This window comes from Dipodomys ordii, unplaced genomic scaffold, assembly GCF_000151885.1.
Source record: "Dipodomys ordii isolate 6190 unplaced genomic scaffold, Dord_2.0 Scaffold172, whole genome shotgun sequence".
In the NCBI taxonomy this organism is placed as follows: Eukaryota; Metazoa; Chordata; class Mammalia; order Rodentia; family Heteromyidae; genus Dipodomys; species Dipodomys ordii.
Window position 1 is genome coordinate 219,148 of NW_012267388.1, and position 26,729 is coordinate 245,876.

The 26,729-nt window shown below is 38.7% G+C and overlaps 1 protein-coding gene across 2 annotated transcripts in view; it reads right to left on the reverse strand.

Annotated features, from left to right (window-relative positions):
- The window catches only part of B3gat2 (beta-1,3-glucuronyltransferase 2), a 47,709-nt gene that overhangs the window by 5,741 nt on the left and 15,239 nt on the right, over positions 1-26,729 (reverse strand). For both annotated transcript variants that reach the window (XM_013033627.1, XM_013033626.1), the window contains exon 2: positions 11,648-11,792. In XM_013033627.1, coding sequence (XP_012889081.1) covers positions 11,648-11,792 — 145 coding nt within the window. The remainder of the gene's footprint in view (positions 1-11,647; positions 11,793-26,729) is intronic.

Sequence of the window (26,729 nt, forward strand, 5' to 3'; positions counted from 1 at the left end):
GGCTTTTTTCTTTTTGCTTATGTGGTGCTGAGGAATCGAACCCAGGGCCTCAGGCATGCAAGGCAAGCGCTCTACCACTGAGCCACCTTCCCAGCCCCCAAAGATGATTTTTTTTTAAAAGCCTGTAATCCTAATCACTCAGGAGGCTGAGATCTGAGGATCTCCATTCCAAGCCAATAGGAGCAGGAAATTCTATGAGATTCATTTTTAATCATGTTGGTATATTTATATATAAATATAAAATATCACTGTATTATTAATGTTAAATATGAACATTACATATGAACATATGATATTAAATATGAACATTACAATTTTCTGAATCTGACTCAGTCCATTCTAAAAATACACACAACTTATCTCTAACCACTAAAAATGCTGGAAGTGGAGCTGTAGCTCAGTGAAGAGTGGTAGCCTTGAGCATAAAAGCTCACAGACAGCACTTAGGCCCTGAGTTCAAGCCCTAGATCTGGCTTATCTGCATATACACACACACACACACACACACACACACATAAGAAGAAAGAATACAAGAAAAGCAGTTAACAATGCAAGTGAAAACAAGACATCTCAAAAATTGTGAGATTCATCCATCTAATGCAATGTTTGGATGGAGAATAACTACTTTTAAAATAGGAAACTGGGCTTAGTATGTTGCCTAGCCTGGCTCTGAAAACCTGGATTCCATAACCTACTGAGTAGCTGGGATTACAGGTAAGTTTGTGTCATTACCTCAGACAGAAGTGTTTTAAACAGCTTTAAACATTTACTAAATAAGAAGAGAAATGAGCTCCTACCTTTAGAAAAGGTAAGTACCCAATATATAGGGGATAAGTACTATAAAGTATAGTAGTAGAAATTACTGAAGTGAAACAAAACAATAGAGAATCTCAGCAAAATTAAAACTAACTTGAGGGGAATGGGCGATAAGGTTAAAACATTACCCATACTTCCCAGGAAATAGAAATCACAAATTACCAATACCAGAAACAAGAGACAGTTATACTGCTGTTTCACTGAACCCACTTTAAGCCATTAAAATGTTCAATTGCTAAATTAGAAATGTATGTACACAAAATACAGTCATGAAACTTGCTGGGGAAAGACAGCTACTTGTATGTTACATTACTACATCATCTCCCTAAAGTACCACGCATGTCTTCTCCTAACAGTGTGTGTGTGTGTGTGTGTGTGTGTATGAGAGAGAGAGAGAGAGAGAGAGAGAAGGAAAGAGGGAAATAGAGGAAAAAAACAGTTTCAGTCTTCCATGTCTATGGCCTCTTATTTAAATATAGTTCATATATATATATATATATATTAAAATTGCCATTTATTTATTTATGTGCTGATATTGGGGCTTGAACTCAGGGTCTGGGCACTGTTCTTAGCTCTATTGTGCACGGCTGGTGCTCTACCACTTGAGCCACAGCTCCACTTCTGGCTCTTTAATTGAAGATAGGAGTCTCGTGTACTTTCCTGCCCAGTCTGGCTTTGAACTAGGATCCTTAGATCTCAGCCTCCTGAGTAGCTAGGATTAGAGCCAATGGTGCCTGGCTTAAAAAAAAAAAAGCCTTTAAAAAAAATGAAGTATTCGTAAAAAGAGGATTCAATTCCAGAAGTAAGGTTGTGAGTACAGTGCATCTTGGTCAAAGTCAGCCCTTCCATCATTCTCCCCCAGATTTCCTTCATCCCATACCTACCCTCAAGGTACAATGGTCAGTTGTTATATTATGTACAGTGAATATAATAACTGTGTTGCTCACTCTTCCTTCTCCATTGGTGGCCCCAACCTTTTGCCTTTCCCCCAGAACATGTTTCAGCTTCTGTGTTTTCATTTTGTTGAATAGTTGCCTAGTCAGAGGAGTTACATACACCATTGGACTCCTCCCCTAAGTATAGCATCCTTTAGTCAATTTGTGTATATATGCATATAACCTTGAATGTGTTATTATGGATGTTTATATGTTAGATCTAACTTCCACAGATGAGAGAAAACATGCACCATTTGTCTCTCTGAGCCTGATTTACTTCATTTAATGCTGGTGGGATGTTGGGGGAGGGGAAGGAATGCTGGTGGGATGTTTGGGGGGGGATGTAAGCTAGTACAGCCACTCTGAAAGACAGTTTGGAAGCTCCTTAAAAAAAGAGAATGATATGGAATACAGTGATCCCAGGTCATACCATCCACTGATACAGCAATGAGCACCTACTGGTAATATTCTAAATCAGGATATAGTAAAGATACTTGCACATCCATAATTATTGCTGCTCTATTCATGATAGCCCACAGAAACAGCCCATATGCTCTACATTTGAGGAGTGGATCAAGAAAATGTAGTGCATATATGTGATAAGTATATATCATGGAATTTTTTTCTCATCAGAAAGAATAGTATGTCATTTGCAGAAAATGGATGAACCTGGAAAAAATGCCTTTTAAAAGAATCTGACTATTGGGTTTAGCACATTTCTAACTCTGGGCATTATGCTTTGTAGAGATGATTTTTTACAATTGACTAGTCTTGGCATCGCTGGCAAAAATGAATTTACCATATAGTTAAGGGTTTACTTCCTGGCTATCAATTATATTCCCATAATCTGCATACGTATCCTTATGCTAGTTTCTGCATTACTATTGCTGTATTTTCAAATCACCAAATATAGCCACTCCAAATCTTTTATTTCCTGTCTAATTGGTGTGATGGGGACCCCAGTTGTGGGTATTTTTCCAAAGCTGCTTTGGTGATTCTGATGTGGATTAGGCTTTCCTTAGGGACTTCTGCATTTCTTCCCCCTACACCCCTTTTAAATTCTCATCGTTAAGAAACAATGACAATAAGATGGCCTTAACTTTTCATTTTGATAATCCTTGAACTAGAAAAAGGAAACAAGTTAAAATTAATGAATTCAGCAAACATTATTCAAACTACTACAGTCAAAGGCTGTGCTTCAGATGGAAACAGGTTGCAGAGTTGATAGTAGTATTCACCATTTGATGAGGAAATGGGGATTGGGAGGACAGTGACATGACGCCACCTTGTGGACACATGGATTCTAGCAAGATTCTAACAACAGGATGGAGGCATCTGCTGGTTCATTTGTTACTGCTGAGTCTTGAAGCAATTAGTCAGATAGTTTGAAAGGGGTTAAAAGTTTATTCAAGCAATCAACCAAAACAAAGACACTTGGCCAAATTGTGAGAAAAACAATTCATACTCAGCTGGAGCTTTACCACTTGAACCACTCCCCCAGTCCATAGAAAAACAATTCTATTTTTATTGGTTGTAGTGCTTGAACTCTAGGCCTGGGCACTGTCCCTCAGCTCTTCAGCTCAAGGTGAGCACTCTGCCTCTTGAGCCACAGCACCACTTCTGGTTTTCTAGTACTTTATTGGACATAAGAATCTCACGGACATTCCTGCCCAGGCTGGCTTTGAACCTGATCCTCAGATCTCAGCCTCCTGAGTAGCTAAGATTACAGGCATGAACCACTGGCGCCTGGCTAAAGAAAAACAATTAACAGTATTGTGATGAAAATTATGACCACAGATGTCTTCAAGAAAGTCAAGGCAGCAAAAATAAAAAAAAAAAAGAAAGAAAAGACATTTTCCCCTTTGTGACTTGTCTATAAGAAGTAAGCAGTGTCCTTTCAAATCCATCCCTGTTCATCAAGAGTAATTTTTGCAATGTATGCTTGCCTCCGTTGTGTGCAGACTCACTGCTGGGCTCACTGGAACTCATGCCACATAGAACACCCTGCAAAACTGTTATAAATGGCATTTTTCTCTTGCAGGCTCAAGCTCAAGTGCTTCAGTTTGTTTAGTTTTTCAGCTGAGAAATTACAAAAATGGAGTCCCAGTCTGCTCCCAGATAACTCTTTCATGATTTTTGGTGGCTATGTTCTTTTACTGATCACTCTTTGTTTTGGTGGTTTCTAAAGCAAGGGCCAACATTCCTTTCAAAAGGCCAATCTGATTGTTGAGCCAGTTGTTGAATGAATCATAATGAGCCCAGGTCCAGCAGCTCAGACATAGTACAGTCCATGAAGCTATAGTAGCATTCGCATGGTTTGGCATTTTTTTTTTTTTTTGCTGTTATTTCTTTTTTCCTTTCCTTTTTTTTTTTTTGGTACCAGTACTTGGGCTTGAACTCAACGCCTCAAGCTAGTGTTTGGCTTTTTGCTGGTTAATTGGAGATAAGTCTCTTGATTTGTCTGCCAGGGCTAGCTTCAAATTGTAAACCTCAGACTTCAGTCTCCTGTGTAACAAGGATTACAGGTGTGAACTATCAGTACCTGGTCTTTGCGTGTTCGTAAATATTACCTTGACAGTCAAATGCAAGCTCAGAACCCATTAATCATAGACCAGCAAAAATGTTTGTATGTGACTCTCACTATAACCAGAGGGGAGATGGTATGACCTAGTCTTCAGGTGAGAAAAAAAATGGTATTAGATCCCATGTTGTAGTGGTTATTCTGCCTGGGTGGGACCTGGGGTCAGCAGTCCCACATCACAGCTGTCTACAAGAACCCAACCTTTCTCATATTAAAACAATTAACCTAGTTCATCTAAATCATCTGATCTTGTTTTTAAAGAGATGCAACATTCACAGGTATCTACAAAGTTCTACTACGTGCTTTATATGTGATGCCACATTTCAAAAAAGTGAGTTTTTTTCACTTCTTCTACTCCAAGATGAAGGAAAGATTGCTTGGTGATTATGGTGTCCCCTTGATTCATGGTGAGAGAGCTGGGGTCCATAGTCAGGTGGAGGTCATTTTTGTGAACACACTGACCTAGCTACTGAATCTGGCTCTTAATCATTGAATTCTTAGGATGCTCCAGACAAATCATGTAGCACATTTAGACTGTATGTGCTTAGGATTCTCATTTGTGAGGATAAGGAGTATGGGAAGGGATGGGAAGGGGACACAACGAGGAAGCGACAATGCTTGATAAGAAATGTACTCGTTATCTGCCCATGTAATTGTAACTCCTCTGTACGGTATTCTCACAATAAAAAAAAATAAAATTAAAAAGAAAAGAAAGCTAACACACCTCTCATTACCTGGAGTGAAGATTAAATATGAAAGCACACAGGGTGTGAATGTCTGGTGAAGGCTAAGCAAAAGCCATCACTAAGCCAGCTGGATTTCTTCTATAGAAGGAAGAAACTTTCAGTGCTCCAAATTCTTAGTCCTGAATGAATACTTTATTACAATAATATCTTGAGGAAAGAAATCCAGTCCCTAATTACAGAACAGTTACATGAATTGGGATGGAACTCCGGAACCCTCAGCCCACTTCCTGAGTAGTCTTGTCAGTGCTCTGAGGATCTCTCCCACTCCACCTCCCAGGCCCTGCTCAGCCCCCTCCAGGGTATACCAAACCAAGCTCTCTGAGGAGAGTGTAGAGGCTCTTATCTCACACGCACACCTTGGTTCAACACAGCCAGGGCCCCCTGCCCCTGAAAAAGGATTAGAAAAGCTATTGAGGTGGTTTGAAATGAACCCAGGCAGAGGAGTCTATGAGACTGTTTTCAGATAGCCACTGCAAAGCAAGCTTGGAGTAGCGTGTCAGCTGAGTGAGTGTAGGGGTCTGTTCAAACCCTAGCTGCACCAAAAAGAAATGAACAACAGGCTGCCTATTGCCAGAACACTTGATTCTGCAGGTTATTAAGACAGGCTTGCCCACCCCCTCCCAACTAGATTTCTCTTTTGAAGACCCATACAAAGTCCAGGGGCAGTCATAATGCATCACCTAAGAACGAAGTCCCAAGCTGGTCCCCAGAATCTATACTAATAAACCACGATACATCAAGTCACTTTACTGAGAGCTTTCAGTAACTTTATCTATCTTATACAAAGCATCCATGCGTGGAAAACAGCATGCTTAAGTTACAAATGGCTCCAAAGGAACAAGGAGGTCTCTCCTTCCATTTTCTTTGAGTATTTATATTCATGAAGCAAAGCAGGTGATATTATATTTGACTGAGCTAATTTGGTTTTGGGGCCACCTGATCCAGGTTGGTTTTCAGTTTATCACAGTATTATCTACCAAGAAAGAAGCTGCAAGTGCATCGACCCATGCAGGATGCCTTGCTAAGTATCAAGACAAAGAAACCATTGTATAACTGATTTGTGTGTCTCCAGAGAGAGTTTCCCCATCTGCCTACAGTTACCCCTTGATCTTGGCCTTCTTCACATTTATAGCCATTTGCAATAGCTTTAAAAAAGGGGGGGGCTGTCCAGTAAGCTAGCAATGGAGACACACTGGGGAATAAAACAATACTCAGATCCTCTTAAGCCTTGGCTACAGTATGTACAGATATACACAGAGAGTGGGTGACACAGTGGTCAGGGCTTCTGCTCACATGGAAGTGGCATTTGGGGCAGAAGTCGGGTGAGGTGAGGAGGGAGTTTCAAAGATAGTAAGGAAGGCAGTGCCACTGTGGCAAAAGTGAGTGAGTACAGGAGATTAAGAGTGTGAATATGATGGGGAGGGAGCAATGTTAATCTAGGGGTGTCAGTGAAGTCTTTCCAGGGATGAGTAGGGTGAAGTAAAGATGATATTCTAGTCTCAGCCCCTGTAGTGGCCTTGGGGTGAAAGTAGGGACACTGTAATCGGGCTGAAGGAGAGAATTCTCTCGAAGATCCAGCAGAGGGGCTCAAGGCTGGTAAGGTAGGCCTGATTGCAAGGATTTGTTGACTCCAGAACACAGGGAGCAAGACTCCAGTTTGCATTCCTGAACAATTGTTCCTGTTTGTTCTGGGGGTACGGTTGTGGGTATAAAAAACGAGGAAGGTGGGAAGCCTGGGCAGGTATTGTGGCTGTCTTCTTTCTCATTTCCTGTTCTTTAAACTCCATTCTCCTCCACCAGGATGACAGTGTAGCACTGACTGAAAACTAGTCAGGTGTGTGGTCTTTTTCTTCCTAATATGCAAACTCCTATTTTTACAAAACCAGTGTACTGGTTATCAGACTATTTTAATTACCCAAGAGTACCATATTTTCTGCAGCTAAATTATAACCCAAAGGATAGTACAAATTATAACAATTAAAATGAAACCAAATGTAAGTTTAACACATCAATTTAATCATATCTGTGATAATTTCACTGTATCATATATGGTCTTATATAATATATATGGTATTAGCAAGATCTAAATCTCTGCTGAATGATGAGCATAATCTGAAATACCTTGTTTCTTTAATAATTTTTAATAGCTTTAATAGCTCTAAAATTTTGATAGCTTTAATACTCTGGCTTCATTCCCCTACCCAGATAGTTACCAGAACTCCAAGCTTGAACCTGCCCACGGACATTTTCAAGCATATATATTCTAAGCACACCAGCTATGACTTGGAATATACAATAAGACAGAGTCAAACTTCTCATCTTTTTTTTAAGGAACTGTAAAAATCAGATTAATATTACCTCTTTTCTATCTTAGTTTCAAGATCAGTTACTAATATAGCTTGTAACAAAGTTACATGATATAGCTTTATTTAAAAGAATATTTTTCTATGTTTTAAGTTATTTTATTTTCTATAAAATGTGTATATATTACACTGGAAAATATAATATATGCTAAAAGGATCAGTAAAATGTGAAACATTAATAAATATGAAATATAAACTAAATATATAATATAAAATATGCTAAATCATGCATGACATACCAAGAAATAATTATTGCTACCATATGTGTCTGTTCCTTTTATTCCTATTTTTGCCTGTGTTTTAAGCATTTATAACTCATGATACTATAATTTCTTTTTTTTCATTTTTTTAATTGTGAAAATATTTTACAGTGGAGTTACAGTTACATGGGCAAGATAATGAGTACATTTCTTATCAAGCATTGTAGCCTCCTCCTTTGTTTCCCCTTCCCATCCCTTCCCATCCTCCCCCAGCCCCCCAAACTTCTCATCTTAACAATCAGTTTTCCCCTACCCCTAGTCTCTACTTCCTTAGGAATCTTACCTTTAACCTGGGAGTCAGAGGTGATTCTGCTAAGGAGAATTTGCCCATCTAAGGGGCCTGACCTCACCCTCTCATTTCCTCACCTTTGAGACTTTTCTGTTTTTCTCTTAAAAACATCAGTTTCTCCTCCATCATTAAGGGGCTGGGTGGGGGGAGTTACTTTTCTCTCTTGAAACTCCTTACATCTTTCTTTCCTTCTAATTGCTGCCATGGTCCTGAAAGTGCCATCCTTGGCTCTCCTATATCAGTCACACTCCACACTCTCACGCACGCCCATGGTTCTACCTATTGCTCCCAAAGGTCTGGGGCTTTCCAAATCTCAGAGAAGAGTGGCAAGATGACCTGAAGTCACAGGTATGAAGGAGCAAAGTGTGATACTGTCTAGGAGAACGGATTCATTTTCCCTACCCATTAAATAATTTAAAGGCAGAAAAGTGTTTAAAGTAAACAGTAAGTTTATGTGGAAGTGAAAGAAAAACCATGAATAAAAGAGTAAACTACCAGTGCTTGCCTAGATGCTTTTATTATGATTTGAAAATATATTAAAATGCCTAGAAAAAAAGCTACAGTGTCACATTAGTTAAAATTTCTCATAGGATTTAGCAATGAAAACCACTAAATGCCTTTCCATAGGCCATCCCTAATAAAACACATTTTGTTTTATTGGACACCTATTTGGACACAAATCTTGGATGATACAATGTAAATATTCAAAAAGTTTACTTGATACTTGATCCCCTACCTAATGGTTCTTATACTAAGATCCAGAAAGTTATTCAAGTCGCTCCTACATTGATGTTACCCATTCAGAGTAATGGGAAGTGTGAGAAAAGCCATCTTTTCTATCAGAATGGGTTGCTTCCTTTCTATCAATCTTGTAATAATTATTTTTCTAAAAACCTCCTTTAGCCAGATGGCTGGGCCCTTGTTGATTAAATTTTAGTTACATGCTATTCCTGCTATGTCCAAATGAACACGCCTTGTTCCTGTTAATTGAGCCATGTTAAGTTGCAGGTTATGACCCTGAGCTTGTTCAATCTGAGCACAACAGGTGTGCTGCATTAGCAATAAAAGGGGAGCAACCTGCCTGCTCTGTGTGCTTGCCTGCCAGATTTTAGTTCACCCTTCTGCAGAAGTAAACTTTGCCTTGCTGAGTTCCATTCAAGTTGGTGTCCTCATTGTCCTTAGGTTGGTGTCTAGCATTCTGAAGCATATCTACTGGCAGCAGCCCTGTGTGAGGAGACCTGTGTGAGGACTTGGTGTTGCAACCAAGTTTTGAGAAAAGTTGGAACCAAAGGTCAAAGTTGGAGTTCTCTAATCCAAGCATCTGGATTTTTGAGTTTTCCAAAGTGAGAGAAAAAGGGATTGTAGAAGAACTCTGGGCTTTGTTTATGTAGGAAGATACTGAGTTCCACACAAGGGAAAGACTTTGCTTGAGCTCTCAATTTTGTCTTCAAGGATATATTAAGGATATATTCATCTTTCAAAAGTAGAATTATGGTCAGCCTCATTTTTAGAGCTGTTGACTTCCAGTGAACTGACTATGGATCTTTGGGAAGTCTTCAGGGCCATCCAGTATGGCTCACCTGTCTCTCTGTCTACTTCCAGGTAAATACATTGGTTGAGGTGCTAGTTTAGCTCTGGGGCTGCAAGTACAGAAAACCAAGGGTTTTGGCTTGAGTTGAGAGAAGGAAGAAGAGTCAGGACACAGGGATGGGACTTAGCAGAGTGCCACCAGCAAAGCACAAGAGATCCATACTGCTTCACACAGTGCCACAAAACAGTCTCCTTTGTAATGTTTGTGAAATGCTAAGCAAAAATAGTGTGCCTTCTCCCATGGTGAAGGGTGATAGTCACACATACAGCCCTCTGAGAGAGCTGTGCTCTTAACATTCCCCTAGTACTACTCATCACAATGTTTTGCTTCCTCAAAATATACAGTACCATCAGAAAGAAAGTGTCAAACCTAGTACACAGCAGAGCCTCCAAATTCTGAGCATAGAATTTTTTTGACTGCAGTTAGGAAATATAAGCAAAAGATTGGACAAGCACAGGCTGACAGACAGCACTGGTGATTGATATGTTCAATTTTGAAGCCTTTCTGCCTACATCTTCTAGGTGATACATGTCAGTGATTCCCCCCCCCCAAGTCTCATATTTCAAACTGCATTCTTCCACAGAGATCATGGGCATCATTTCATGTCACCCACAGAACATGAGTCACTTCATGGTAAAGCAGCATTTTATTCTAATTTAATTCACTTGGTTGGTCAAGGAATAAAAATTTGAAACATAGTTATACCAAAGTTAGTAACTGCTTGGAAAACCAGCAATCCAATTTTATATTTTAGCTATGTAAAGCACCAAGTTTATCAATAAGCATTAAAATGATTTTAAATAATTACTCAAGTTATCAATAAACATGATGTATTTAAACATCAATGAGTCTTCCACAGAGAGGCACCAAAAGGGAGACAAGGGCCAGGCCCAGTTCCTACCATTGAAGCCTCCAAGCTTCTTGCTCCATTCATTACCTTAGATAAAAGAATAGAGAGGAAGCGGTGCTGTGGCTCCAAGCGACACAGCAGTAGCTTGGAGCAAAAAAAAATCTCAGGGGGAGTGCCCAGGCCCTGAGTTCAAGCCCTACAACTGACCACAAAGCAAAAAAAGGCTAGAGAAAGGTCAACATTTTCTTCTTTCCTTCCTCCTCTTTCTTTCTCTCTCCCTCCCATCTTCCTTTCCTTCCTTCCTTCCTTTCCTTCTTTCTTTTCTTCCTTCTTTCTTCTCCCTCCCTACCTTCCTTCTCTCCCTCTCTTCTGCCCCTTTCTCTCTCCCTCCCTCCCCCTCTTCCTTCCTTCCTGCCTGCCTCCCTGCCTTCCTTCCTCTCACCCTTCTTTTTCTTCTGTTCTTTTCTTCCTTTTTTCCTTCTTTTTCTCTTCCTTTTCCTTCCCTCCTTTCTTTCTTCCTTGTCTTCCTTTCTTTTCTTCCCTTCCTCCCTCCTTCCCTTCCTTCCTTTCTTTTTTTCCTCCTCTTTCTTTTCCTTTTTTCCCTCCCTTTTTCTCTTTCTTCCTCGCTTTTTCTCTTTCTTTCTGCTGGTACCAGAGCTTGAACTCTCACCCCAAATTCTCCTGTCTTCCTTCTTTCCCCATGGCTGAGTCTCTACTATGTGAGCTATACCTCCATGTCCAGATTCTTGTTAGTTAAATGGAGATAACTCAGAATTTGTCTGCCCAGGCTAGTTACAAACTGCAACTTTCAGATCTCAGCTTCCTGCATAGTTAAGAGTTACAGGTATAAGCTAGCAGCGCACATGCACACGTGCGTGCGTGCGTGTGTGTGTGTGTGTGTGTGTGTGTGTGTGTGTGTGTGTACTACAGCTTGAACCCAGGGCCTGGGTACTGTCCTTAGATTTTTTTTGTTCAAGGCTGGCATCTACCACTTAAGCCACAGCTCCACTTCCAGCTTTTTGGTGGTTAATTGGAGCTAAGAGTCTCATGGACTTTCTTGCCAGAGCTGGCTTTGAACCATAATCCACAAATCTCAGTCTCCTGAGTAGCTAGGATTTGTAGGAGCCACTGGAGCTCAGCCAAACTCATCTTATATACCCTCTTGTTCTGGTGCACTACTGTACATGGGCACACCTAAGAGCAACCCACTCCTCACCTGCCATGTCGATAGCAAAAGGTCTGTCCGCTCTCCAGCCAGTGTACCAGCCAACCACCTTGCCATTTTCCACCAAGGGCCGTTCGTAGCGTCGCCCACCAACCAGGCCCACTGGCCACACTGACACCTTTCGTGTGGTTCGCATCTACAAGGAGACAAAGACATGTTTTACATTTTCTTAGTGAAAAATAAAGAGGAAAGTAGCTTAGACCACTCAGAGGATTGGGGATTGGGAGGGGTATACCATGGTTTTAAAAACTGAAGGTTTCCCAAGTTTTCTGCTGCTACACTATTACCCCAGTTCACTGAGAATTGTCCTCTTGTTTGGACCACTGGCTTTGGGTTTGGAGCTCATTTATCCAGTGGTTAAAGGGTTATGGCACCAAATTTCCAAAGATTGCAAAGATCTGGTGAGCAGAGCACCTTGGATTTCTATGTCCTCCTGAGTGCCCAGACTGTGCTCCCCACACAGCAGTGCCCAGAACTCTAGTCAAGTGTTTTGGCATCACGAAACCCAATCCAGCTGTGCCTAAGGGGAACAAAAGATGGAAGCATACAGAGGAAGACAGACCTGAAAATAATGAAGATAAACTGGTTCTAAAGAAGAAAAACAGCATAAAATTAAAAAGAATAACTCATAATTCTGGGTTTGTTAGGAAGGGAACAATTAAATATGGCCATGACAATTAAGGATGGTAGCAGCAGGCTTTTCATTTCAGCTGAGCTTAGTGTTGGTTCTAGGTAAGAGAAGCAAAACTCCACAAAAGACTCAGCTGCACATTCTTTTGTTTTGTTTTTTTTGTGTTTTTTTTTTTTGCTGGTACTTAGGCTTGAACTCAAGGCTTCACATTCACTTGGCTTTCTTGCTCATTGTTGGTGCCCTACCACTTAAGCCACACTACCAGCTTAGCTTTTTGCTGCTATTTTGGAGATGCAGTCTCACAGACTTTTCTGCCCTGTGGCCTTGAACAGTGATCTCAGCTTCCTGAGTGGGTAGGATTACACATATGAGCCATGAGTACCCAGGTATATTTCATATTTCTGAGAGCAGTTCAGAGCTAAATGCTTCATTTTTCCAGAGGGCAACATGATAAAAACAAGGCAATTACTATTTGAATGGAGCATTCCTAGGAATGCTAAGTTTTACAGTGTTTTTCATTTAAACAGTTAAAACACTGAAGAGATGCAGTCTGTGCAGCACCCTGAGATTCAATGTAGCAGGCTTCATCGCAGAGTTAGACATACCACTCCTCCATGTACAACCACTATCCTATGTGGAGTATCAGATATTTCCAAGGAAAATAGCACAACTATTTACAGAACTTTTGCACTTCCCCTTGGGATCTATCCTTTGTTCTGTGTCCTTTCCACTCAATCCATGTTCTTTCAGGATTTCTTAGCAGGTACTTATTTTGCTGATTATTAAAAGTATAAGAACCCTAAATATTCTATATATGAGCCCTAAAATATTCTAAATGTCTGAAAACTTCTCTCTCCCTCCCTTCTTCCTTGCCCCTCCCTCCCTCTCTCCCTCCCTCTTCCTGCCTCTTCCTCTCTCTTTTTCTCTCCCTCCCTCTCTCTTGTGCCAGTTCTGGGGCTTGAACTCAGGGCCTTTGCATCTCATTGGGCCTTTTTTGTTCAAGGCTAACACTCTAACATTTGAACCACACCCCACTTCTGACTTCTTGCTGGTTAATTGGAGGTAAATGTCTCATAGAATTTGTCTGCATGGCTTGGTTTTGAACCAAAATCCTCAGATCTCAGTTTCCAAAGTAGTTGTGAGCTACCTGTACCCCAAAACCTTGTTTCTTTCATAATACAAAAATTAGTAAAATACCAGTCACAAAGTGAGGTGCCTGAGGTATGGCCAACAGATCAAGAATACAGGCAACAGATCAAGAATACAGACAACAGATGCAGGGACTGGGGAAAAAGAACTCTGTGACACTGTTGGTGGGGTTGTAAACTAGTGCAACCAGTATGAAAGTCAGTTGGGAGATTCTCAACAAACTAAGCATAGAAATGCTCTACGATGATCCAGAGATACTACTATTGGGTATTTAACCATAATATTACATTTGAAGCTATAGTAAAGATACTTATACACCCATGTTAATTTTGCTTTACTACGCTTCACCATAGCAAAAGTATGGAAACAGTCCAGATGCCATACAACAGATGAATAAATCAAGAAAATGTGAGCTGGGCACTGGTGGCTCATGCCTGTAATCCTAGATACTCATTCAGCTGAGATCTGAGGATCACAGTTCAAAGCCAGTCTGGGCAGGAAAGTCTGTGAGATTCTTTTTCTTTTCACAACAAATACATACAATTTTACTTGTCAATAAAAATATGCATCATATTTTCTAAAGCTGATTTTAAAGGACATCTCATGCACACCTCTCTCAAAGGAAAACTGTAGGAAAATAAATGCTTCATTCTTCCAAATATACAAAAAACCAGTTTCTTCCTTTGTCTTCTGTGTTTGAGAAAGAGAAGATTCTTCTTTTTTTAATATGTACTTTTTATTGTAAAGATACTTACAAAGGGTTACAGTTACATGAGTAAGGTAAAGAGTACACTTCCTATTGAGCATTGTTATCCCCTCCTTTGTTTTTCCCCTATCATCCCTTCCCTTCCCACCTCCCCAACTTCCTCCCCCCACAAGCTGTAAAGTTCATTTTCAACATAATGTCTGTACATCTCATTGTCTGTGAGATTCTTATCTCAAATTAATGACCAGAAAACCAGAAGTGGAGCTGTCACTCAAAGTGGTAGAGCACTAGACTTGAGGGAAAGAGTTCAGGGGCAGTGCTTAGGCCCTGAGTTCAAGCCCCACAACAACCAACAATAACAACAAACAAGAAAGTGTGACATCTCTTTATCTGTCTGTCTATCTAAAATGGAATTTCACTAATCTATCAAAAAGAATAATATGTCATTTGCAGGGAAATGGATGGACCTAGGAAAAAATTATATGAAGTCAGACTCAGAGAGACAAAAGTACATGTTTTCTCTCATATGTACAAATTAGATCTAAATTATAAACATATATGAAAATGTACACAGTGTTATATACAGGTATGTGCAGACTAACGATGGCATACTCCAGAGGATTCTAATAATGCAATTCCTCTGAACAAGTAACAAACAGTTTAACAAAAAGCTTGGGGAAGGTGATGCAAGGGAGGAGCAGATAGAGACAGGAAGGGTGGGTGAATATTTTTATATTCAATATACATATTAAAGAAGTACTACTAATTAGTGAGTATAGATGGAATTGTGGAAGATGGGGGAGAATGATGGAAGGGCTGACATTTGATCAAGATGCATGTACTCATATTCTGACTTATTGAACTGAAACATTTCTGTAGAACTATTTTTAAAAAAGAACTAGAAGTGATTTACTCACTTATGAGAGTTAACAACATTAGAAAGCTGGCCTAGTCCCCAGAGGGGATTCTCTTCCTATTTATTAATGTTGGCCAGCTTCCTACGCTGTCCTCCTTTATTGTTCAATCATGACCTCCAGTTAAATGGACAAGGCTTGAATAGCGATGTTAGCCAGTCAAAGTCTTGCCCACATAAATACCCTCATGTCTAATAGCTACAAAGAACACAGGAGACACTTGTGGTCTATCTCCACATCTCACAGGCTAAATGCCATTTAAACTACCCCAGAGATCTTTGTACCATTATCTCTGCAAAATGAGAGAGGTGGGTATTATGCACCTAGGTCTGGTGGCCCATACAATCAGCTTTAGGCTGCATCCCTTGGGCCCCTCCTGGAGGGATGGCTAATAGCCAGCTCTAGGGACCAAATACTTTAGAAAGTTATATGCAAGAAATAATTAGCATGTCCTTGGAGTGAACCCGGTGCTTCCATAAAGACATGCTGTTACTTCAAATCTTGTTTCCAAAGGGAAATGAAGTTCTTGATCTTTTGAAATTTGAAGTGGTTTAGGCAACCTCAAGGAGTAGGTTACATAAAGAATGTAGGAGAAAATACTGGTGGCTCAGGCCTATAATCCTAGCAACTCAAGAGGCTAAAATATGGAAATGAGATAGAAAGCAGCCCAGGAAGAAAAACTCTGCAGGACTCCTCTAAAATAACTAGCCAAAAGCAGAGCTGGGGGCATGACTCAAATAGTAAAGGACCTAGGTCTAGAGAGCTGGAGGCTTTGACTTGAAATTCTGGCATTCCCAAAACAACAAGAAAAGGCTCTATATCGTCTGCCATAGAAACAGAAACTAAAACCAGTTTTAGCTTATGAGAAAATGGAAATACTGACAAGACCTAGAGTTGATGTTGATGTAGAATAACTAGATTTCCAAATGATGGGCATTTAAAAAGCTCCAACTGCTTGTAAAAGAAAGCAATATGGTTTAAGAATTCTTGTATTATGACCTAGTAATCCCAGACCTGAGAAAAATGAAATGAAAAGCACATGCTTTAGAAAACTTGTACCTAAATCTTCACAAAACGCTTTATTCATAATAGACAAAAGCTGGAAAATAATCTAAATGTATGTAAATTTGCAAGATAAATTGTGATATATACCTGCAATGGATTGCTACTCAGAAAGAAAATAAACAATTGATACCCCAAATAGCATGGCTGAGTAGCAAAAAATAATATTGACTGGAAGAAGCCAGACAAAATGCTGCATACTATGTAATCCTACTTATATGAAAATCTTAAACAGGCATACTTAATCATCTCTCATAATTGAAAGCAGATCAGAAGCTTGGAAGAAGAACTATTGGGGATTACTATGGAAGATTATAAATTTGATAATATTCAGTAAACTGAATTTTTACTCTTAGGTAAATTGTAGTTCAATGAGGTTCATTAACAAAAGCAAAATATGTAGAAGGTTCTAATATGAACTCATAAGGTCTAGAAAAATATTACTTCAATAGCAATAAAACACCCATCATCCTCATTAGTCCTCATTACAAGAAGCAAGATTCCTGGACAAGTGGTTGATTCAACATCAGGCACAAGGAAAGCACAAGTGAGTCTAGAATATCACTTATAAATTTTTTTTAACATTACAAATCTCATCTATGCTTAGGAAACAAATAACATTACAGTTAGTGACTATATTCTAAGGAGAGGAAGTAAGTTTGAAAAGAAGTCCACCTGGGAGTTTCTGTTGATGACTTCTCAGATAAAAAGGCCGATTTCCACCTTTCCTTCCCTAAGCTCTCCTTCTTTCTCACGGCAAGATAAACTTTCACAAGCCAGCCCCTGCCATCTCTGGAGGTGGGTGCTGACAGACTGCTTGCTCTGCAGATGTAACTTATAAATTTTTTTAAAAAGCAAGGCAGTGCTCAGACAAACAAAAACAAGGTCTGAAGATAGAGGCTGGTAACTGGAGGATCAAAAAGAACAGTATGGATGAGATAAAACCAGGAAGAACAGTATGGATAGGATGAAACCACCAGGAGAGGTCCAGGACAATTGTGGCTAAGCAGCAGAATGCCTGCTTGGCAGTGAAAGGCCCTGAGTGCTTATCCCAGCACTGCCAAGAAAACTTTCAAAAGTATTTCAAATTTATTTTTATTTTTTGGTGCCAGTACTGGGGCTTGAACTCAGGACCTTGTGTTCTTACTTGACATTTTCTCTCTGGGCCAGAGCTCTACCTTTTGAGCTACATCTCTGCTTTTGATTTTTTGCTGATTAAATGGAGATAAGAGTCTCACAGATTTGTCTGTCCAGGGTGGCTTAGAATCACAATCCTCAGATCTTATCCCCTTGAGTAGCTAGGGTTATGGCTGTGAACCACCAGTGCCCAAATACAGTCCTACGAGTCCACACATATCTAATGGAACTAGGAAAACTTGAGGTGGGGTTCAGTTAGAGGGACAGGGGAGGATGATGGAAGGGGTGACATTGATCTGGATGCATTGCACTTATAACTTGGTTTGTTGAGTCATAATCTCTTTGCTCAACTACTTAGAAATAATAAAAATATAACTTAAAAAAACAAAACACATAGGAGGGGTGGACCCACAGTCTATGGATATATATATATATATATATATATATATATATAATATTAGCTATTCTTGTTAAAAAGTTTCTAGGAAACAAAGTACCCACATGGCCTCAAAGTACTATCCTGTAGCTGTACTATGTACCAATGGCCTGGGGCAAATACACTTTCTTTCTTAAAAAAATATATTTTTTATTGTAAAGATACTATATAGAGGGGTTACAGTTACATTAGCAAGGTGATGAGTCAATTTCCTACCGAGCATTGTTATGGCTTCTTTTGTTTTCCCCCTACCATCCCTTTCCTCCCTACCTCCCTGACTCCTACCCTCCCCTACCCACCCATCCACCCCCCCACTGGCAAAGTTGTAAAGTTGGTTTTCAACATAGTGTCTTGTACATCTTGTTGTTACAATGGGTCATCCTGTATCCTTGTTTCAGCAGGCAAATGCACTTTCACTGTGACAGTCATGGCAGCCGCTCTCTGCCGGCTTGGCCTCTCAGCACACAGGAAATGCCTGGCAGTGTGTGATGCCCAGTTGGAGGCAGTGAAAGGAAGACCATGCCACATTGTGTTGTCCTTGCATAAAAAGTTTGGTTAATATAATCATGAAGACACAGATGACTCCTGGGAAGACTGAGCATCAGAATGCAGGTGTGTATGCTTGTGTGGGTAAACTTAACAACCCCAAACCATTAACAATTAATTTTCTATTTTCCTCAAGGTTTCTGGGAAATTTGTGACTGTTACACAAAAGAATCTGAGTGTATAATTATTACATACTGAAAAACAGCTCTTGTGACAATATTGGGAAAGAAGAACAGAAAGAGCTATTGCCTAGCAGGTTTTCCCCACCCACAGGAGCTTCTCTCCTGCCATCGATGTTAAAATATATTCTTAAGCAAAATAAGGCAGATGAGCTTTGTTTACTTAATGAGTCCTTGTACAGATCTGTGTATTTTAGTAAAATTCTATGCTTATTGAAAATATGAATATAATTGATATCTAATGACAATGTTAATCTTCATGTGGATATTAAAAAAGAAAATAGTTATTCAAGAGGCAGACATGGGGAAGAAACCATGGACAGAAGCCATCCTGGATCCATTTCCCCCCAAAATCTGAAAGAACCTATCTCAACCAATAAAAGCTGGGTGACGTGTATGCACATGTCAGCCCAGCTAGATGGGAAGCATACATAGTATACCAGGCGAGCCAGTTTCAGTAAAAACACAAGATCCTATTAAAAAATAATAAAAGCTAAAATGGCTGGGTTGTGTGTATAGAGTGTAGCGCAAATGACAGAGTACCTGTCTAGTAAGCACAAAGCCACAAAAAGGGAAAGCTTTACATAAAATTAAAATTATATCTAAATTATCCTTAGGTATGTAGAATATTTCTGTAAAAGACCATATCTACTACATTCCAATATTTTAAAGCAATTTCTCTCTTAATTTTAATTTTATTTATTTTGAGACAGAGTGGCATGAGGCTGGATTTGAACTTGGATCCTCCTGCCTCAGTCTCCTGAGTGCTGGGATTACCGATGTTTACTCACTTCTACAATCAAAGTGTCACCTTTAACTTTGATTCTTTCCCATACATTCCCTGAGGTATAGCAAAGGTTCTGAGGATGCATTACATCTATGGCAGTGTGTCCACCATGTAACAGACAGGCTCATCCAACTGTATATACAATGCACTTGGTATGGGATCAGAGGGTTCTAAGTAACATCAAAGAGCTAGTATCATTCATTCATTGGACTTTCTATTTAATAAGTAAGCTCAGATACTTCAGGAAAGTTATAAACCAACACAATAATGCCTTTTTCTCTTAAAGAAAAGGTCTGAATGGACTCAGAATATGTCTTGTGGAGGGATGTGTGTGTGTGTGTGTGCGCGCGCGCGTGCGTGCGCACGCGTGCGTACGTGTGGAGTTAGGAATGGGGCCTTTGGACTCTTTGGCTTTTTTCACCGTAACACAACCACCATCAAATCTCACAACAAGAATAATCACCTTGACTATATCTCTCTATTCTCCTGAATTAAAATAGGTCCAAGGAATTCTGCTCTAGTTTGAGAAGCACTATAATTATATGCGCAGATTCAAACTATTTTACTGCTTGTGCTTCATTTCTCTATATAAAATTAACTACCCATCTCTTATTCTTAGAGAGAAAGGGATAAAGAGCTCTTTATGGCACTCAAACATCCTTAACAGATATTAACTAATCATGCCTTCCTATGCTCCACCTACCCATAGTATTCTCTTAAAATTAGTTCCAGGAAAACAGAATTCCACTTTCTTCAAGAAGATGCTCCTTTCTTCTCATAGAAATAAGATATTTGGTTCCCTTATTCTTCAACCACATCCTTTATTTCATTTACGATCCTTCTACTCCTGCATTTCTGAGTGTTTAATTAACATCTATTACTGCTCCAACAAGGATTTAAGGCAATTTCCACAAACATATAGATAAAAGAAAATTGACTGGAAAAGCAATAGCTTTTCAATATACAAGCAAATGTAATGGAAATAGCAAGACTGCAAATGCTAGGTGTAAACTTAGTGACCACAATGTAAGAACCACATGAAGAAAATTACACACTTTTTCATGGAAATTTGATGGTGTTAATGTGGACAGAGAATGGCCTTAGCAGAGCCTTTTAGCTGGTTATTCAACAACATGTACTCTCTTGTCTTCTTTACTGCCCGAGTCTCCATTTGATGCAGACAGTGACTAGGCCTCTCCCCATATGACTGAAGAAAGGGTCCCTATGGAATATGTCCTTGGATTGAAGGTACTGGTCATCTATATCTAATAGTCACATTTATTTGATTCATAAGAAAGTGGCATCTTTCTGGTGTGGTAGTGTTTGACTAAGTAGGCTCACTGAACAGTAGGATTAAAGTTTAATTTTGTTTCATGGATTAATAAAACACAAGAAGGACCCAGTATTGAACACAGAGAAGTACCTTGTGGAAAACTACATAGACCATTTATGAAAGATCCAATTTGAAAAAAATTCACTGTTAGAAACAGCATGTTAGAGTTACACATAACAACAAAAATACATCTCTCAAAAACATGGTCCAGCATGAAAAAAGTCTGTAATAGCATTTTTGTATATTGAAAATACTCATATAATGTCATTACCTATCACAAATTCATGTACAAACAAATAATATTGCTCATACATCAGATGGTGGAGTAGATGAGATGAAAATGGGAGACACTTGCATAAGATTAGGTTAATAGCTGCTTAGAATGGAAAAAAGTGGCAACTTCTATCTATATTTAAAATCTATAAGAAAAATAAAGTTCCAAGGTTCTGATGGAAAGTATACTCAAATATATGACAAGAAGGTAAGAAAGATTGCAGGGAGCCTCTAAGATTAGAGATGTAATTCAATACTCCCAGAAAATAGCTAGAAAGTTAGAAATCTTCCAAATTTGATAGGACTTTCTTAGAGTAATGGGGACTTTTCATAGTAAGTTATTTACATTAATAAGTCTTTAAAAATTATCATGATCAATCTTTACTTAAGACAAAAATAAAAATATAGGTGGATCTTAAAAACAAATTCACAAAGCCCAATTAACAATGACAAAGCCCAATTAAAATGCTAGATTTGTTTACTCAGTACAAGATTCACAGCAGGGTTTATTGAAATAAGGGTTTGTTTACAGATTATTACCTTTCTAATTGGGAGAAGAGTACCACAAATGCAAAACAGAGAAAGAAATAAAAACCAACCTTACATCATTTACAAGACACATTTAAGTATAAGAGCATTGATAGGATGGGAAACTATACGGCACATAAATCTATGAATGCTATTGTAGCTGTATTAATAACAGATGAAGTAGCTTTCAGGACAAAGATGTTACCAGAGATAATGTAGGACATTTGATAATGATGAAAGGGTTAAGCCATCAAGAGAAAAATAATAAATGTGCATGCACCAAACAACATAGCTTCAAAGTTCTCAAAGCAAAAAATTAAGTAGTTCTAAAAGGACAGCAAATAATTCACAGCCACAGTCAGAAATTATAACATCAATTTGAATTGACAAAGGAAGTAGACTAAAGACCATCAGGGATGCAGAGGATCTGAGCTGCACTCAACCTCAAGTGTATAGCACATCATATACAATAACTTCAGGCACATGGCACATGCACCAGCAAATTTAGGCTGATTATGCACATTTCAACACTAGGTTATATTTTCAAATCACCACAAAGAAACTATTAATAAAAACTAAAGATATTCTAGGCACTGGTGGTTCACACCTATAATCCTAGCTGCTCAGGAAGGTAAGATCTAAAAATCTAGGCTCAAAGTCAGCCAGGCTAGACAAATCTGAGAGACTCTTATTATCGCCAATTAAGTGTATAGAGCTAAGCAAGAGAAAGGCCCTGAATTCAAGCCTCCATATCACAACAAAAATAAAAGAATAAAAATAAACCAATGAAAACTCCTTAAGTATTTACAAGTTAATATACTTCAAATTATTTGATAAAATTTTGAAAAATAGAGGAATAGATTAACAGGTATCAGAAGAATTCTCTCTCTTTCTCTCTCTCTCTGTATGTGTGTGTGTGTGTGTGCTTACACACACTGCTACTGAGGTTTGACCTTAAGGGCTGGGCACTATTTCTTAGCTTCTTTGCTCAAGGCTGGCACTCTACCACTTCAGCCACAGCTCTATTTCCTGCTTTTTGTTGATTAATTGGAGATAAAGCCTATTCAAGCTGGCTTTGAACTGAAATCCTCAGATCTTAGACTTCTGAGAAGCAAAAAAAAAACCAAAAAAACAAAAAATTCACAAATCAAACAAAACAAAACCTTCAAAGCATTAGAGACAGTTAACAGAAAAAGCAATGGGAAAAGTTTTTTGTGTGAATATGAGTCAGCTTCCCAACTAAAGAACAGGTGACCTCAGGCAAGTGAGATGAGCTCTCTGTTTGATTGATAACAACATACTACTATTAATACATATAGCTAAAGATTCAATGAGGCATTATGGCATAAAAAAGTGTCTGCAGTCACCACTGTCATTAGCATCATCCAACATTATGTGCTGTTCAGGTGAAGAGATTCTCCAGTGTTGTTTTAGGTACTGGATCTTAACAGGGAGTCAATGACATCTTTTTCTTAGACTGTATGTGTACGTATGCATGGAGTCTCATGGATTTTCCTGTCTGGGCTGGCTTCAAGCTCAATTCTCAGATCTCAGCCTCCTGAGTAGCAAGGACTACAGGCATGAGCCACGAGTGCCTGGTTTCTTAGGTAGTTAAAATATGTCTATCTTTCTAGGGAAAATAAAAGCTGCCTGAAAAGTTATTTTTATAGACCCAGGCCTGTAATAAAGCATGTCCAAATCCTGTTTTGGGGTGTTGAAATGCTGTTTCAGGGTTTAAAAGTTTCATCTTTGAAGCATGTATGGGAACATCCACCAGAATCAAGTTGTTTAGAACCATGTTTAGGAATATTACACTAGATAATACTGTTCTATCAAACATGATGCCAAAAGCCCTGCATTACTCTGTGAAATACCTAACAACTTGTCTACAATATTTTAAGTGTACATCATGACACTGTAAAAAAATTCCATTTTTCTTTGCAGTATCACATTTCACTCTGTTTATGCTGATATATGTGTGTACCATTTCTCTCAGTCCTGAGTGCTTTAGGTCTCCGAGTTATTCATACATGATGGTATTTTACAGACATGGAACAGAGAGCAAAACCAACTATTTAAAATCTAACAAGGAACATAAAATAGAATAAAGTATTTATAACTAATGTTAACAAAGCAGGCAAAAACTGAATACAACAGAAAAATGATACAATATTGCTGAAGGAAGTTAAAGAAATCATAAATAAATGAAACAACATAATAAATGAAACACCAATAATTGTATCAACTGAAGACTACAGACTCAATGCAATCCCTGTCGAACTCCCAATGACTATTTTGCAGAAACAGAATAATACACTGTAAAATTCATATGGGATCTCAAGGTACCTTTCAAAGTCCAAGACAATCATAAAGAAGAACAAAATTGGAAAACTCATACCTTCTGATTCCACCAGTTACCACAAAATCACATTAATGGAAACAGTGTATCCTGTCATAAAGATAGACATAGAGGCTGGGTATCAAGTGGCTCATATCTGTAATCCTAGCTACTCAGGAGGCTGAGATCTGGAGGATCAAGAGGCAGAAATCTCTGCCAGACTCCACCTGCAATTAAACACTTTCTTGCCATGAACAAGAAAGCTGAGTGAGTATAAGGCCCTGAATTCAAGCCCTGTGGAGCTTGGCAAAGACAGATAATATAGACCGACAGAAAAGAAGAGAGCTCAGAAACAAACTCCAACTGGTATTTTTTACAAGGTCATTTATTTTCAGTAAGATCACTCAATGTGTAGAGAGCAATCTTTTCAGTAAGTAAAGATTGTGGAAACTTACATTTTTTCACATGTAAAAAATAGAGCTGAACCCTCACCTCCACCACGTACAAAAGAGCTAAAATTATACAGCTCTTATCAAAAACACAGGTAAAGTTTCATGACATTAGAACTGGCATGATTTCTTAGATATGAAACCAAAATACCAAACTAAGAAAAGAGAACGTCAAATTTAAAAGCTTATACTCAAAGAACACTGTCAACACTATACAAGATAACCCTCAGACTGGGAGGAAATAGAATGACTGCAAATCTCATATGTGATATAGAACTGATATCCAGAATATATAGAGAATTTTTGAAACTCAACAACAAAAAATGACCCAATTTAAAACAGGCAAAGGAACATTTCCCGAATGTCTAATAATGTTAAATAATGCTTAAAATCACTCATCATTATGAAATTCATGCAAAATTACATTTCTATTCAACATTTTTCATCCTCTGTCTATGATCTAAAAAGTAGTGTTGGCCAGAATGAGGAGCAGGAAGGAATGCTTACCTTGCGTTCTGTTCCTGAAAATGAAAAATATTGTGGCTGCTAATGGAAAACTGTGCAGCACTTCTTCAAAAAAGTATACTGCAAGTTGCCATATGATCCTGCCATTCCAATTCTGTGGGTGTTTTTTTTTCAAATTTTTTATTGTGATTAATCTCCCAAATTTCACAGTATTGTGGGATAGTAAAGCTTAGTTAAAGTCACAAACACATTCTAACTTTCATGGGGAAAATTGTCTATCATGGTCTATAACATTTATGAGTTCTATGAGTTTTGCAATACAGTTATTTCTTCCACATTGGGTGATATGTACATTTCTTTTGTTTTGCATAGCATCAGCTGTTCCCTCTTTCCCACTTGTTCCCTCCCTCCCACCGTTGCCATTGTGTTGCTTAGTTCATTTTGGTCAATGTCCAGTGCAGCTGATGGGTCCCGCTGTTATATGTTTTTCCCTGATTCCCTCTAATTCTGTGTCATTCTCCTGGTTTCCCATATATGTGATCAGCAGCATGGGGTTATTATTTAGTAGTGATTCGATCAGATGAGTGGAAGGCCTTTGTTAAGTCTTGTTAACTTTGTCTTATCACCTTACATTTTGGGTTTAACATCCACTTATCAGGGAGACCATGTACCGTTTGTCTCTTTTCTTGGCTTACCTTGCTCAACATGATTTCTTCTAGCTCCATGTGCTTTTTTTTTTTTTTTACTGTTTTTTAAAAATACATTTTATTGTAAAAATACTGTACAGAGGGGTTATAGTTACATGAATAAGGTAATGAGTACATTTCCTATCAAGCATTGTTGCCTCCTCCTTTGTTTTCCCCCTACCATCCCTTCCTTCCCATCTCCTCAACTACTCCCCTACCCCCACCAAAGTTGTAAAATTCATTTTCAACATAGTGTCTTGTACATATCATTGTTACAATGAGTCAACCTGTATCCCTATTTAAGCATTCTGTTTTTTTCCCCTCCACTCCCCAAATTAGAAAAGTGTATATACAAGATGCAGGGCACCAGAATCAAATACAGTAAAAACCAGTTCTGGGGCTTGAACTCTGGGCCTGGGCACTGTCCCTGAGCTTCTTTTGCTCAAGGCTAGCACTCTAACACTTCAGCCACAGCACCACTTCTGGCTTTTTCTGTGTATACAGTATTGAGGAATCCAGACCAGGCCTTCATGCATGCAAGGCAAGCACTCTTATCACTAAGCCACATTCCCAGCTCTCTGAGGGTTTTTTTTTCACCTCAAATAACTTAAAAGACCACCAATTATCAGACCAACATTCTAGCAATAGAAAAACTCCAAGAACAATTGAAGTACTCATCAGTGGATAAATTGATAAACAATGGATATCATACAATGGAGTATTATTCAGCTTCACAAAAGGAATGAAATTCTGTCACATGCCACAATGTAAGTGAAGACATTATGCTAAGTGAAATAAGACAGACACAAAAGATGAATATTGTGATTCCACTTGCATATATAACAGAAAGAACAACTCCAAAAGGTCATGAAATTAAATGTATAATAGAAATGATATATTTCAACTATGTATTTCTACCTTTCATGTTTAGGGTAGAAAAACAAAACAAAAAAGAATAGACATTTCCTGCTAAGAGTAAAAAAAAGAACATCTGCACTTTAATGATTGATTAAATTAATTGATTTTCAGAGGAACACTTTTGTTTGCTGTAAAATACCAAATCATCACCCACAGGGGGAAAAATATTGGTGTAGCTCATGCCTGGAATCCTACTCACTCAGGAGGCTATGACTTGAAAGATTGAGGTTCAAAGCCAGCCCAGGCAGAGAAGTCTCCCAAACTCCATCTCCAAAACAACTAGCAAAAAAAGCAGGGCTGGAGATGTGGCCCAAGAGGTAGAATGCAACCTAGGAATCAAGCCAAGCAAGCACAAACCTTGAGTTCAAGTTCAGATACCAGGAAAAAAGAAAAGTATTGTTAATCCAACCTCCTAACCATTTTGCTTAAATTCTAAAGCCAAAAGGAACCACAAGACCAGAAAGTTAATGGCTACTGTTAGGAAGCAAAAGTAATAGGCAAATGGTTAAGTATATTAAAGAAAAATGAAGATATTA